Source organism: Phasianus colchicus, chromosome 27 (genome assembly GCF_987193195.1).
Source record: "Phasianus colchicus chromosome 27, bPhaCol1.hap1.1, whole genome shotgun sequence".
Lineage (NCBI taxonomy): Eukaryota > Metazoa > Chordata > Aves > Galliformes > Phasianidae > Phasianus > Phasianus colchicus.
Window position 1 is genome coordinate 3,231,250 of NC_143462.1, and position 15,616 is coordinate 3,246,865.

Here is a 15,616-nt window from a genome sequence, read left to right on the forward strand (position 1 = left end):
TAAAGTGCATCCCAGTGCTCTGATTATAAAATGAATTCTGCAGTACCTGGGCAGGCGATAGGTGGGGAGTTATTTAATATCTCAGCAACGCGCTCATTTCCCTGCAGATAAAGCCCTGAGTGTCAATTGCTATCAGATGATACTTGGCAGTGTTTACACATGCCTGCCCCAGTGCTGCAGTCTTTAGGGAGGGGAAAAGCAGTTCCCCAAGGAGCTGTCAGCATTATGGGATGCATTGGAGCAGCACCGGAGGTGCGGAGAAAGCATGGCTCAGTTTTGTAGCAGGGAGAACTTCAGAGGGGCTCGGAGAGAATCGAGAGGCAAAGACCTTTCTTGCAGAGCAGGGCTGATCAGAGCTGGCACGGAGCACCCCGACAGCCCTCAGCCATCCCATGCAATGTGGGCACAGCAGCCACGGTGCAAGGAGAGCACGCAGTGAGGACACCTCAAAGCACAGGGGAGCAAAGCGCTCACAGCAGAGACCTGCACCGGGTGTGGGATTATCAAAGCTGCAACGGAGGAGCAGTGATTTATGCCATGATTTACACCACGACTGCCCACCGTCCTGCAATGCCCAGCACCAAAGGTTGCAGCTGCTGCAATGCCCACAGGGGTGGCACTCAGCAAGGACATGGGGATGGGTGGCACCAGGCCTAGCATCCCATGCAGAGCGAGGAGCAAACCCCATCCTGCAGCACCCAGGTCTTCATGCTACCAACACCAACCAGACCTGGGCCAGATCCACTGCAGACCCCAAAACCGGGGTCTAACAGCCATGGGGCAGCTGGACCCTCACCTGCCCTATATGCATTGCTGAGCCCCAGCCATCACCTGGCCCCTGGCTGCTCACTGGAAGGAAAAATAAAAATCCCATTGGCCAAACAAGTCTCTGTTTTAAGCGCATTATTTTTCAGCTCAAAAGACACAAAGGAATTTAAACGCGGGGCATAAGGCAATATAGAGCAGGCAATTAACTGGGATTAATTGCATGACTCACTCAAAAAAATGCAACAGGAGCAAAGCACTCAACAGAAAAGCAAAGGAAAAGCCATGTGGGGCAATGGGAGCTGTGGGGCTCTGCGGGGAGCAGCATTTGGCACAGGTGTTGGTGTGGAGTGGGCTCAGCAGAGCAGCCCCCGGCCCATAGAGGTGTGTGGGAATGACACGAAACGAGGGGGGGGCACAGCTCATCCTGCGTGGGGATGGCAGTAGGGAGGGGGTCCCTAAGACTGAATTCCTATGGGGATGCAGCTGCAGGAGGGGGGAGGACAACCGGGGATCCTCGCACCAATTCTCGAACCTTCCCTCTCTCCTCCACGCACGGACAAACCCAGCACCCCCCCCCCCCCTCCGCAACACATCCACGCGCGATCCCGCACCGCTCCCTACCGGGATCGCCCCGAACCCCGCACCGCCCGCAACCCCGCGCCGCTAGATGGAGCCCGCATCCCGCATCGCATCCCGCATCACCTGGCGAATGGACAAAGCCGCCGGGTCGAGGGGAAGAGAAACCACACCACAGGGTGAATATAACCAAGTATTCATTTATTAACAAAATAAGACTTACCAAGCCGTAGCTCTTAAGTCACCCGCAATGCTCGCAGCCCTCCCGGCCGGGCGGCCCCGCGCCCGCCGCCGCCGCCGTTCCGTCCGTGGGGCCGCTCCGTCCGTGGGGCCGCCGCCGCCGTCGGGATGGACGCCCGCAGCCCCGAGGGAAGGAGGAGGAGAAAGGATAAGAGGGGAAAGAAGTGGGGTTCGTCCCCGCGGAGGGGCCGGGCGAGAGCCGCGGGGCGGGGGCTGCTTCATCCGCAGCCCCAAAACGCATTGCAAAAAAAAAGAAAAAAAAAAAAGAAAAAAAATAATAATTAAAAAAATGACGTCTGTTAACTTCACAAAGGAAGAGAAACTGAATCCCAGAACGATAAACGAGGAGGGGGGGGGAAGAGAAGGGGGAGGAAGAAACGTGGTTGAATCTTTTTTTTTTTTTCTCGTCTTTTTGTTCCTCCCTGTATGTGTTGGGAGTCATGCAAGAATTTCTCAGGAGGAAAATGAAGAAGGGGAAGGAAAAAAAAAAAAAAAAAATCAATTAAAAGAAATAGCAGGGGAAAAAAAAAAAACTACAAAAAAAAAAACAAAAAAAAAACAAAGCCCCACACTTGCAAAGAAAAGATTTTTTTTTCTTTTTTTTTTCTTTTTTTTTCTTTTTTTCTTTTTTTTTTTTTGGACACAGACTTTTTGCATACCATCGATTCATTGGTGTATTAATGCACTTATATTCCCAGCTTTAAGCTAACATACAGTAAATAAATACACAGTTCCAAGGAGGGAGCGAGAGGGGACTGTGGGGCGGGGGTTGGGGGGAGGGCTCGGCGAGGGGAAGGGGCCGCCGTGGTTACTGATATCCCAGTGCAGAAGCTGAAGTCAGTCTTTGGCCATAGAGAGCATAGGGGGAGTAGTAAGGTCCGGCAGCCGGCAACGACGGCACGGGGAGAGCTCCGGCTGCGGGCAAATGGCTCTTGCCGTACGGGTGATACCTGTTGAGTCCCAAAGTATGTGGGCTCCTCAAGGACAGGGAGGCCGGTAACGTGCTGGGGCTGCCGGGGGCGGCGGGTGGAAGGTGGAGGTGGCAGGAAGCGGCCGAACCCAACCCCGATGTGGGATAACCGGCCAAGAGTTTCTCCGCGCCCGGCAGCGCCGTGTGGGTCCGTAGGTGGGTGAGCAGCTCCTCCGAGGTGGCAAACCTCTTATCGCAGGGTCCGCTGGCAGACACCCAGTTGCATATGTGGGGCAGGGGATCGTTCTGCAGCATGAAGCCGTAGGTGTAGAGAGGGTGGCCGGGAAGGCTGGGGGTGCCGCCGGAGGAGAGCGTGGTGTGCACCGAATGCAGGGGGTGCGCGGGGTACACCAGGGGGTATCCGCTCTTCAGGCTGCCGGCATCGTGCACGCAGCTGGAGCAGTTGCCGGAGCCCAGGTGCGAGGCGCTGTGGTAGCTCAGGCAGTACGGGTCCCGGCATAATCCCTGCATGAAGGAGGGCGGTGAGGCCCCGGTCAGCGGGCTGGAGCTCGGCGGCTTCCCCGGCAGCCCCAGCGCCCCGGGCAGCTGGCTGCCTACCAGCCCCGCTTTGCTGGGGTCCAACCCGGGCACGAACTGCGAGGGGTACCCGGCGTAGGCGCCCACGATGGAGCCGTGGTAACCGATGCTGGAAGGCGGCAGCGGGAAGACGGAGTGGCCCGGCTTGTAGGGAGACACGGGGGCCACATGGCCGGCGGCGGGCGGCAGCGCGGGGGGCTCCGATTTGCGGCCCGATGAGGGGGGTTCGCCGTGCGCCCCGGGCTCCGCCGCCGCCCCGCGCCCCAAAGCCCCGCTCGCCCCGTCGGGGCCGGGCTTGCCCGCCTCGGGCTCCTTCTTGTCGTCGGCGCCCTTGGGCTCGGCGTGCTGCGGGGACGCGCCGCGGGAGCCGCCCGGGGATGCGGCGCTGTGCGGGGGGAACGGCGGGCAGGCGGCGCTGGGCACGCGGAAGCCGGCCTTGTCCGGGCCCTCCTTGCGCGGCTCCCCACCCTTGGAGTAGGGCTTGAAGCTGGACTTGTCCTCGGGCGGAGCGTCCCCGCTGCCGCCCGGCGGTTTGAGCGCGGCGGGGCGGGCGGAGGGCTCCTTGTCGGCGGCGGGCAGCCCGGCGGAGGCGACGGCGTTCAGCTTGGAGGAGGGCGGAGGGTCGGGTTTGCCGATCTGCGAACAGGTCTGGGCCAGCAGCGCCAGAGGGCTCTTCTTGGCGTCCAGCTGCGGGCGGAGCGGAGCGCGGCGCCGGTCAGGGGGGGACCCGACGGCACCCCCCGGTCCGGCCCCCCCCTATCCCAACCCCATCCCACGTCTCACGTCCCACCCCGGGGCCAGCGGGCGGCGAGCCAGAGCGCGGGGACGGGAAGGGAAAAGGATCGGGGAAGGAAAGGGGAGCGGGGGGAACACTGACCTCGATGGGGCTGACGGGCGTGGAGGAGAGCGGCTGGAGGTATTCGGGGTGCAGGAGGTGGCCGCTGTGGGCGCTGAGCATCTTCAGGACGCGGATGGGCAGCCGGCTGGCCTGGCGCAGCGGGTCGGCGGGGGGCGGCCGGGGCGACGGGGCGCCCGCGGCTCCGCGGCTCGGCGGGGTCCTCGGCCGGGGCCCGCCGGGGGCACCGCTCATTTGGGGCGGGCGGCGGCGGCGGGCGGCGCGCCGGGCTCCGCGGGGCCGGGCCGGGCCGGGCGGGCGGCGGAGCGGCGGCGGCGGCGGCCCCGGCGAGACAAAACCCTTCCCCTTCCCGACCGACACGTCAAATAGCCCCGATGGCGGCCGCGCTCCGAGGGGGCCGGCGCCGCGCACCAATCCGCGCCCGGCCGGGCCCCCGGGGCGGGGAGAGAGCCGGTGGGGGGGGGCGAAGCGCCGCCGCCGCGCCGCCGCGTGGGGGAGAGCGGCCGCCGGCACAGCGCAGCGCAGCTCGGCACGGCTCGGCTCGGCTGAGCATCGCACGGATTAATACGGCATAGCGTGGCTTGGCAAGGCATGGCACGGCTCGGCTGGCAGGGTATGGCTGGCACAGCTCGGCATGGCTCGGCTTGGCTCGCAGGGCTTAGCACGGCACTGCTGGCACAGCTCAGAACGGCATAGCGTGGCTCAGCCGGTGAGGTTTATCATGGCATGGTTTGGCGTGGCATGGCACAGCTTGGCTGCCACAGCACAGCTCAGCTATGCACAGTTGGCACAGCTTGGCACCCCGTCTCTGCAGGATGACCCTTCTGGCACCCTGCCTTGTGCACGCCCAGCACACGGTGGTGAAGCTGCTGCCAGGTCAGCAGTGTCGCCCGAACCTGAGTTGCCAACACAGTTTGCACGTGTACATATTTATTTTGCACGTAATGTAATCACCAGCATTAAATTCCTTTTATCAGCAGCAGCACTTGGCCGTGGCAAAGTGTTTGCTGCTGTTGCAGGAAAAGGGTATGTGGGCACTGAATGTTGCATGCAGTGGGGAACCAACCCCACATAAAGTGCCATTTCCTTACACTGCAACCTGCAACACTCATTGCTTTCACTGGTTTTCCACTCTCTTTCATTTACACTCTTAGACATTTCCCAGTATCAGTGCACCTGTCATGGGTTCCATCTGAGAGAGAGGAATTGAGGGGGACTGAGTTCATGGTGCATGGAGGTGATGCTGGAGCACAGAACCACCTCTGGTTTCGGGGTCCCTGCTGCAGGGAGAGAAACAGAGACGTGCAATGAAACACACCACCTCCTGGCAGATGCTTTATATTCCAACAGTGCTGCCATTACTGAGCTCATAGGGTCGCCTCTCACAGAGCTGTGTGCTCTGGGCTCTGGGAAGTGGCTCTGTTGGGTACACCATCACCAGCATGGCCATGGTGTGGCACGATGCTGCTTCTCCTCTGCTATCAATAACACTGACTGCTGGACTGTCAATGTCCCCCCTTTGGGGGCTTTTCTTCTTTCCCCCTCAAAGCTGACCTCAAAACTGATTCAATGCTGATGCAGGAGGAGAGACCTCTGTTCAAAGGAGCCATTTGAGTCCAAAAGAAAGAGGAAAAAAAGTTCCAGCAACAACACAGCATTAACAGAATAAAATAATGCTCCTATAACAGAAAGAGCACAAAACATAGACCATGGCCAATGCAATTGCGTAGCCCTTGCTGCTCTTCTCTATTTTTGGTCTTTTGGATTTTCTCCTGTACCACTAAGAGCACAAAATGTACTCCATAACTGATGCATTGTGTAGCCCTTGGTGCTTTCGTTCTCTTTTTTTGGTCTTTTGGGTTTTTTGCTCTACCAATAAGAGCACAAAATGTAGTCCATGGCCAATGCGTTGCGTAGCCCTTGGTGTTCTTCTCCATTTTTGTTCTGTTGGAATGGCTCCTGTACCAGTAAGAACACAAAATGTAGTCCATAACCGATGCATTGTGTAGCCCTTGGTGCTTTCGTTCTCTTTTTTTGGTCTTTTGGGTTTTCTGCTCTACCAGTAAGAGCACCAAGCATAGACCATGGCCAATGCGTTGCGTAGCCTGCGGTGCTCTTCTTCTTTATTTTTGGTCTTTTGGGTTTTCTGCTCTACCATAAGAACACAAAATGTATTCCATGACCAACACAATCGTGTGGTCTTTGGTGCTCTTATTTTCCCTATTTTCGGTCTTCTGTGTTTGCCAGGTCCCACCATGGCCCCAGGGAAGCGGTGCCAACAGCCACACTGTGCCCACGGCCCCACGGCTGCTCCCCAGCTCCGCTCCTCTCCGATCGCAGCAGAACAAACGCATAAAAATGATCTTATTTATTACAGGAGACATGTTTTAAAACAACTGACAAAATTGCAAGATGTAAAACGACAAGCGAGCGCTTTTTCTTTTTTAAACCCATATAGACTTCTGGCAATGATAAAAATAGTGTTTTCCTTTTTAAAGTTGGAATTAATCTTTCTTTCGAAAGCAATCATGCAGCGAGAGAGGCAGGAAGATGCTCAGATATTAACTGGTGCTTGCTGGGTGATGGTTACTTATGGGAGAGCCGGTGGCCGCTTTCCTCTGCACAGCGATTCACATTAAAGCACGGCGCCAACATTAAAGGAAAAAGGTGAGATTTTTTTTATTTTTTTTTTCCCCTTCCCCTGCTCCCTTGATGTGTGACTAACAGCTGTTTTTCCCTGTGACAAATCAGTGGGGTCTTCCTGTTGTTGATGTAATGAAGCTGTTTCCTGGTGTGAAATTCTGCAGGATGAATGGCGCGAGGGGGAGGAGAGCGTCACCCACTTATCAAAGCTGTGCTGTGCTTGGGGATGGGCAGCAGATCAAAACACACAGCGTGGCCGACACTGGGGCACCGTGACATCACTTTGGACTTCTTTCACTGTTTGTCTTCCCAGCGCTCAGTACAGAACCATGCAATGCTGCTGTGTCAGCCTGGGTTGACCTGGCCTCTGTTTGCACTGCAGCGGTTGAGCGGTGCCACTTCGTGCCTCAGTTTCCCCATCTGTGAGTTGAGGACTGAGCAGAGCTCCACCACAGCATTCAGCATCACAGCCCTTTGGGGGTAAAGGACCCCTCCCCATATTCCATTGGGCCGCCTCTACGGGTGGGTCCAGCCCTCAGCATCACTCATACCTCTGTTTCCTTCAGTTCTTTGCCAGTGTTAGTTAATTAAACTATGCAAATTAAAACAACTTAATTTATATAATATCAGTGCCGGAGCCTCAAACCATTTGGTGTAGCTCATCTGGCACGTACGTTACATAAAATGTTTGGAGCGGCTCTAATAAAAATGAAAAAGGCTGTAAATCAAGTTTAATTTATTCATTTTCTGTACGGTATTAAAGCATGCCAAAATCAGATTATTTATGAGCCCTTCATAACAATAGGCATTTTTATTGGTTGCAAATGACAAAAGGGTTTCTCAGAGGGATTTTTTTCTTCCTTTAAATTTTTTGAATGCCTTTTCAGAAACATTTATTTGTTTGGACGCTATGATCTCAAAGAAAAATATTTAATCATTGATACAGTAAAAATAATTTATATTTAGATGCTGAAAAACACACCAGGCTTTCAAACATAAATACACACAGCTAATCCAGCCCAAAGGCTCTGCCTCTCTGCGCACTGTGGGCCACAGCGAAGAGTTGTGATTGAGACCCACTTTCCTAAATTCCTCCTTTTCTGAATGGGGATCTCTTGTAAATCTTTTACAAAATGTCAGAAGGATGCAGGGTTGGGTTGTTTTCCTATTAAAGATGAGCAGGGTATGTTCCAGAGCTCTGCGCTCCTCTCCTTGCCCATCAGATTCTCAGTGCTGTGACTGCATCCCATGAGCTCTCCTACCTGCTCAGGTGGAGCAGCTGTGCTGGTGAATGGTGGAAGCACAACTTGGCCTCTGCCTCTCCACCACTTCAGCTGCCTTTTATCCACTATCTGGTACAGGAGGAGCAAGAGCTCAGGATGAGTGAGGTCTCCCAGCAAAGTACTAGGGGCAATGCTGGCACCCTTCACACACCCCATCCTATCACCATCCCCACCCCATCACCATCACCATCTCATTGCCATCCCCATCCCCACTCCCATCCCCACTCCCATCCACATTTCCATCCTCATTCCCATCCCCAGTTCCATCCCCAATCCCATCCCCATTTCCATCCTCATTCCCATCCCCACTCTCCCCATCCTCGCTTCCATTCCCATTCCATACCCCCTACAAGGGAAAGGCTTTTTCTGTGCCTGGCCTGGCCAATCCTGAGAAAAAAAAAGGAAGAGAAAAAGAGGGAACCCCCTCCCCGGGAGAATTAGCATCCAGGCTCTGTCAGTCACAGGGAGCTTTTGGTAAAAGGGGCCCCTTGTCAACCTCTGCCTTTGATGTGACTGGGACGGAGGTGCTCAATTAAAAGCCTATCAGTCTGTAAGTAAATCAACGCCTATCAGGCTTGTCACATCAAACAAACGATTATTGCACGAACCCACCCACCCCATTAATCTGGCTGTTCCTTCTTGACAGCTCAGGGTCAGGGCACTGTAAATCCTGCACTGGATTGCAGCCACCTGGAGCAGGATTAAAGCAGCCCTGCAGCACGTGCTGCTGTGCCCAATTACCGCCCGGCGCCGGGGGTTGCAGGGTGCAAGGTGGGGGTCCCAACAGTGCTGTAATGTGCAGGGTGGAATGGTGCTGCATTGGCACCAGGGATGCTCTGAGTGCTGGACCAGTAGCACCAGCAGCCATCTGGCTGCTGGGATAATGGGAGCAGCCCCATTGCAGCGTGGCTCCTGGTTGCTTTGGGAAGGTGTTGTGAGTGAGGATGGAGCACCACAGCCGTGAGCTTGTACATGCAGAGAGTCACAGCAGCATCGCAGTGGCTGCTATGAAGGACATCAACCCCATCCCATCCAAAACAGGACAGGTGTCTTCAGCAGACGTGCTCATGGAGTGTGCATGGAGCACTGCACAAGTTGCATGGAGCAGGGCTTCACCTCTTGGTAACTCATGCACTGGAAGAACCCAAGGGGCTTTGCCCTCGGTCTGGGTTAGCAGGAGTGATGCTGACCTGGCCATGTATTCCCATGGGGGGCTCAAACCCCAGTGTTATCCCATCAGGACATCCAGGGCTGTGGAGCCAACAGCTAAGCTGGGCACTGCGCAGGGCTGCAGAGAACAAGAGGCCCATTCAGGCCAGGCAGCAGCCCAACTCCTTGCACTGCCCCAGGGCAGCTGGAGCTTGTGATTTCCCCACACAGAGGCGAGGGCTGTTTTGGGAGAGGAAAAACCTTGGATCACATGAGGGCACAGAGCCGGGATTTGCTGTGTGCTGGAGCTGCCCGTGGCTGTGGAGCTGACCCCAAAGGCATGAACACGAGGTGATACCAAACAAGAGGCAGGCTGCTTTGATATGGGATGTGGCATCTCCTACTGATAAGTGGTATCACAACCAATGGGTCTCCATCACCCTCACTGCCACCTGTCAGACCCCAGCAACTCTCCTTTCCCCACATCTGATGACACCCACGCACCCCACACTGATGGTGGCACCCAGCTCTGTCCCAGGGGTCCCCAGGGGAGCCCGGCCCCAGGGGTTGCCTCCCACCCATGATCAATGCTGAGTTTAAGTAAGGTTTATTGGTATCCGTAATTTAACATGACATATTTCTAGCACGAATTACTCTGAGATCATCTTCTGCATAAAATATGACAGGAATCTTTTAAGTGCAAGCATAGCCCTCAGTTAATTTAATAACTGAGATGGAAAATGGAATAGCATTAAATTTAATATTATACATAATGCTCCTACACTTCCTTCACCTGCTGCTGGCAGCATTTGTTTTCCCTTCTTTCTCATTTGCAGCCCAACTCATCCTGCAGCTCTGATCCCATGTGAAGGCAATGGGTCTCCATTTGAAGGCAATGGGGTGCTCCTCCACTCCTCCCACCTCAGTGTGAAGTGGGAGCTGTGGGGCTGAGAGGCCACAGCTCAAATCCCTGCCCTCCCTGCAGCACCCAGCTTGGCCCTGTGCTGCTGGTGGTCCCATGGCTGTGCTGTTCTGCTCAGCTGTGACTATGTGCTGCTCCTTCCAAAGGGTCTCTCCAGAACGACCTGTTTCATATGCTGCATACTGAACAACAACACGGATGGCCTTCATGGCTGTGAAACAAAACAGCTCTTTATGAAGAAAAGTGTTCCCCAAGCAGCCTGCAGCCAGCACCTGGCTCTGCGCACACCAGCACATCCAGGGCTCCTCTTCCAAACTCTTCCCTTTTGTCTACCAGCTCTGTGCAGGCAGCCACCAGCAGCAAGATCCAGCAGCAATAACTCAGTGCAGTGATAAAACCAGACCTTGCTGCAGGACACTGCTGCTTCAAAGGCGGAGGAGTAGTTACATGAGAAGGACTTGGAATACGATGGTGCGTAACGATGCGCCTGGTGCGCGCAGCCAGCTGCGAGGCCAGCGGCAAACGAGGGGTTAACTCAAATCGCACCAGCTAATTCACCCCTCAGCTCAAAGCTCTGAGCAGAGAGGAGGACAGGAGATAATTGCTGGGCGAGCAGAGCCTACTTGACCCAATGAGCCCGTCCCTGTTCGTGTCTCGCTCTCGCCCTCTGTGCTCAGTTTCGCTGCTGATCTCTGGGCCGCTGCTCTCCATCAATGTCTGCAGAAAATACTCCCGCTGTAATTAGCCAAATGGCCGCACCTCACCCCAAGCACGCTGCTGGCAGTGATGGAGCTGAGCTGCTTCTGCAGGAAACTGCCCAATAGCTGCATGGGGCAGAGTCCCAGCTCCCCATTCCATGCGCATTGGCACTAGCGGCGTGCAGTGGGCACTCAGGGTGTGCAGTGGTACTGATGATGTGCACTGGGTACCAGGGATATCCACTGGGCACTGACAATGTACATTGGTACTGGGGTTGCATACTGGTGTCTCCACTGGGTACAGGGGGACAAGGGGTTACAGCATCCTGGGGTGTCTTTGCCATGACACTCCACACCAGGTTTTCTGCTCACTGCAGGATTTGGAAGCTTGGCAAGGGCTTGGTGAGTGCCCATGCACTGCAGCAATGATCAATACAGCTCTCAGCTTCACCCCTTAGCACCAGCACAGAGCAGTGTGGGAGCTGCTATGGCTGGGGACTGCTGGCAGGATCCATCCTGCAGCCCCATCTGCTCCGGTTCAAAGGGCTGAGATGGAGCTCTGTGCTGCGATGAAATGGGTGTTGGAGGGATTAGGGCAGGAGGGGCCGGCGCTGCTGGGAGCAGAGTGGACTCTTTATCAGAGAGAAGCAGAGCCTGACAGCGCTGTAACTCCCTCTTCTTAAGGAGATGAGCTTGCAGTAAAGCAAGAAGCACGTGAGAGGTGAGCAGACAAAATGGCAGAGCCCTGTGAGCCCAGCACCAGCCAGAGCACAGCTGAACAGAGGGAGCACTCAGCAAAGCCCTGCCTGCTGGAGCGGCACTGCTGCTGCACCGCTGCCAGAACAGTGCTTTACTGTAACTTGGAAAGTTTCGCGCACGGGTTTCAACACCTCACTCTCACACCACATAATGCAAAAGCTAATTCTACTTTCAGGCTGATGTCAACATTCCCCTTTATTGCCACGGCGAAATGTGAAGACTACATTAATTTGCATTTGCTGTGTGCAAGTAACGCGTTCCAGATCATCGTGGTAACTCCTCAAAGGTATAGACGAGAATTTCCTGGATCGTGCGCTGGATGGAAAAAGCTGCTGGGATCCAGGAGAAGGAAACGGCATTGTGTGTTTTCATAACTCCACCTGGAAGCGGTGCAGAGGAGCGGGGGAGCAAAGCAGGGCTCTGCACACTGTTGGTGCACGGAGGATGCGGGGTCTGAGCAACAAAGCACCGAAATCTACGGGCAGGGGCACAGCTGCACCACCAAGTCTTTAACACATCCGTCCTCCATAAAACAAATAACCCGTTGCTAACTGGAAGTCACGCCGTTCTTACTTGGAGCAACGTGCTGAACAGACGGGCGCTGGGGCTGAGATAATGATGACCCTTTGTGCGTGGAGCTGACGGATGCATCGCACCCTGCGCGGAGCTCACCTCACACCCGCAGTAAATCACGGGCACTGAGCTCAGTGTTCCATGTGCACGTGGCCATGGTGCAGAGCTGGGGTGGGTTTCCCATTGCCCCGAGTGATGGCGGTGATCTCACATCCCAGCACCACGGGGAGGAGGTGGGAATGGGGTCCTGGGGACCCTCACACCTCCATCACCCCAAACACCAGCCCTATGCGCTGATCCCGCGGTGCTGCATGGGAGCGATGGATTCATTTCCGTTTATGATCTGTGATGATGATACCCCTGAAGGATAAAAGTCTATACATAATAATCTCTCTCTTCAGCTTTGTTAACAACTTCAATTAACAGAGAGCTGCGTAATGCTTCATCAGCCGTTTGGATTACAGATGAAATTAAGCCATCATATTTATGAACTGCGCGGAGAGTTCGAGGAGGACTCCACATATTTTACGTTTAATAACTTGCCCTCTCCTTTTATTTATAATGCTAATAATGATTTGGTGGCTGCTTTGGGGGGAAAACATAAATGACAAAGCGAGCAGTCAGGGGTGAGCTGTGCTTTATGGGCTTTGCCTGTTCCCTCACGTTGAGCACAGGGCTCCTGCACTGCCATTGCACTGCGCTCAGCTCTTCTCCAACCTGTGCGGGGCATTCATGTTTAACCCACGGAGCAGCCCCAGTGAAGGGGAACCTCTGGTTTTGGGACTGCCCGTGCTCCTTCCAGAGGGTGCCAGTTGGACATCCTTTTGCACAGCCCATTTCTTCCCATCTTGTAGGGTTGCTCGCAGCAGTGCTGCTAAATGGGGATGGAGATGGCATAGTGGGGACCATGTCTTACCGTTGGTGCCGCCTCCATGCTGAATCCATGCCCAACAGCGCATCCCAAGCACTGGAATGCAGAGGGGCTGGGCATGGTTAATTAATCTGAGCAAAGACTGAAGCCCAAAAGATGGGGAGCAGCACACTGAAAGATGACGGCTGGCAAAAATCATTAGGAGCATCTTTCAACAATCCATACGTCGCTATCGATCCCCTTATAGATCATGTTCCTTTCCCCTTTTTTGCAGGATCTTCTGGATCGATACGGCAAGTGCATCGAGACTGTAGCAACACATTTAAAACCTTATAAAAGGTTATTTAGTTGCTAACGGTGCAGCAGTTTCTGCAAAGCCTGCCAAAAGGTTACAGCTTTTTGGGCATCATAAATTACGGACGACGGGGAAAAAAAGTAAGTGCGGTTTTCTTTATTGTCTCGGTGATGGATGGGCTCCCGAACAAGACACAAAATACATCATATCACCTTTAATGGGACCACATTTCTGTAGCCATAACTCACAATTTTAAAATAGAAAATGGTGAAATATGGCGTTGTATATTCCACTCCTGACATATTTATGAGTCCTTCCCTTCTTATAAATACAGTGATTGCTATTTCAAAGCAGCGTGTCAGGTATGAGCAGAGCACAAACAGCTGCTGCGATTGAAAAATTATAGCCAGAGTTGGACGTTTTCAAAAACTCTCTCTAGCAGCAGTAAATTTACAATGTTTGCACTAACTGTTATTAAAACCAAATCCATATCTTGGCAACAGGAACCCACCGCTCCGACGCAGCTGGCGTGGCAGCACGGGGCCGCGTGGGGAGAACCCTGAGCATTGCTGCATGGGGCTGAGCCCCACGTCCTGACCCACTGACGTCCCCACGATGGGGTCCCCAGGAGCTTCATCCCAGCTCAGGACTGGGCACGCATTTTCAGGCAGTGCCATTCCCATATCAATGTTTCCATGCATTCTGCAGGGTGTGCTCCTCTCCAGGAAGCCTCCTGAACATCACCTCTGGGAGCACCGGGAACTCTCCGGCCTCATTTAGGCACATAAAAGGCCTCTAATTAGCTTTTTGTTTAGTCCGATTATGAATGGGAGTTTTGACCTTTCAAAGTGATTCGTTTCTTAAGCGAAGGAATTGGCATCGCATCAGTTTCTGTCCTGCACCACACTGCTTCGGACCTTTAGCCTTCCCTTCCCCACTTCAACCCCATAAGCTGCCCCCATCCCCCCACCCCCAGGTGTGGGACTGAGGCTTGGGGTCTCCATCCACCTCCCACCCTCTGAGCTCTCTTTGTGTCAGCGAAATTCAGAGCCTTTTATCTCTGATTTACATTCCTTTATCAGGGCAAGGCCCTCCAGAGGTGCATTTTATTACCCTGGGTTATTAAACAAAAACTTTTTGATAATGAGAGGCTGGGAGCTGCGTGCTCACCCCACTGCTGCTGCGTTATCGGAGCCGTCCCCACGCAGTTCTTGCTCCGGGGTCTCTCCTATCTCTGGTTCAGATTAGCCAGCCCCACTGCGAGATGCCCTGTCTCCTGCATGGTGAATAGAAAGAGATAAATTCTTGCACGGAGTAAGCCTTTTTGGAGAACTGCTCCTGAGAGCTGGTGGCTTTGGGGATGAATGGGAAGGGGAGGATCAAAGATTTGCAGATAATCGCTGCCCTTGCCTTTCCTCTTGGAGAGAAGGAGGTTGCAAGCCCAGAGTGGGACTGGGACAAGGGAAGTAGTGCCCCTAAGACAGTGTCATTCCCACATCTCATTCCATCCCATTCCAACAAAACCCATCCCATCCCACCCCATCCCACCCCACCCCATCCCATCCCATCCCATCCCATCCCATCCCATCCCATCCCATCCCATCCCATCCCATCCCATCCCATCCCATCCCATCCCATCCCATTGCCTCACATCCCATTTTGCTTTGTCCCATTCCATTTCATTCCAAACCTTCCTGTCCCAACATATCCAGTCCCACCCCATCCCACCCCATCCCATCCCACCCCATCCCACCCCCATCCCATCCCATCCCATCCCATCCCATCCCATCCCATCCCATCCCATCCCATCCCATCCCATCCCATCCCATCCCATCCCATCCCATCTCACTTTACTTCAACCCACCCCATCCCATTCCAATCCATATCTACAGCCCCCCAGCCACACCATGAGCCTCTCATGGAGGCTGCAGAGCCCAGCAGTGATTTCTGCACTAAGAGCCCCCAAGTGTCCCCACCCCCTGCAACCCCACATCCCCCGCCTGCAGCCAACCCCCGCCTCCCACAGCCTCCCCCCTCCCCAAAGCAGTGTCTGCAATATTTTCTTCCCTGCACACATGCGAAGACCTTTGAGTTGACTGCTCTGTTTTATAACATTGCTGTTTCCTGGCCTGGCTTTATTACATCTGTTCTTTGGGGTATGGTGTTATAAATTGGGTATGTGATGACGTGTAATCACTAACTGCAAAGCCAATACATTTTCGCTGCAACAGCAGCAAGACAAATAAAGGAGAGAAGGAGAGGCTGGCGAGGCTCTGACAAAGGGAGATATATACGCAGGCACACACTGTTATAATTTAAACATCTGATTGGGGATTGAAAGCAGTGTTATCCTAATGGAGCGGGGCTCTGCTGGTGCTTGGATGGTGCAGCCGAAGGCGGAGCGGGTGGAGCAGCAGAGATCTCTTGTGCAACTGTACAAATGTGGCTGAGATGGGACAGGAGATAAACGGGAGGG

At 54.4% G+C, this 15,616-nt stretch overlaps 1 protein-coding gene and 1 long non-coding RNA gene across 4 annotated transcripts; one reads left to right on the top strand and one right to left on the bottom strand.

Annotated features, from left to right (window-relative positions):
- Positions 1-2,166: 2,166 nt before the first annotated feature.
- ZNF703 (zinc finger protein 703) lies at positions 2,167-4,181 on the bottom strand. Its single transcript, XM_031602255.2, has 2 exons — positions 3,969-4,181; positions 2,167-3,778 (listed from the first exon to the last, which is right to left on the bottom strand). The coding sequence occupies exons 1-2, from the start codon at positions 4,179-4,181 to the stop codon at positions 2,393-2,395; spliced, it is 1,599 nt and encodes a 532-aa protein (XP_031458115.1). The 3' UTR covers positions 2,167-2,392.
- Positions 3,774-7,278, top strand: LOC149914812 (uncharacterized). Of its 3 annotated transcripts, none has more exons than XR_016460188.1 (3): positions 3,774-4,007; positions 6,471-6,614; positions 6,699-7,278. It is a non-coding gene; the product is annotated as an uncharacterized LOC149914812 (long non-coding RNA). The 3 variants fall into 3 exon arrangements; XR_016460189.1 differs by having other exon boundaries at positions 6,755-7,278; XR_016460190.1 differs by lacking the exon at positions 3,774-4,007 and adding an exon at positions 4,436-4,560.
- Positions 7,279-15,616: the final 8,338 nt, after the last annotated feature.

What these genes read in the sequence shown, in the direction of transcription:
- ZNF703 (XM_031602255.2), bottom strand. Translation starts at nt 4,181, where the DNA reads ATGAGCGGTGCCCCCGGCGGGCCCCGGCCGAGGACCCCGCCGAGCCGC. An exon ending in CGCCCGTCAGCCCCATCGAG is followed by an intron (nt 3,779 to 3,968) that starts GTCAGTGTTCCC and finishes CTCCGCCCGCAG; the next exon opens with CTGGACGCCAAGAAGAGCCC.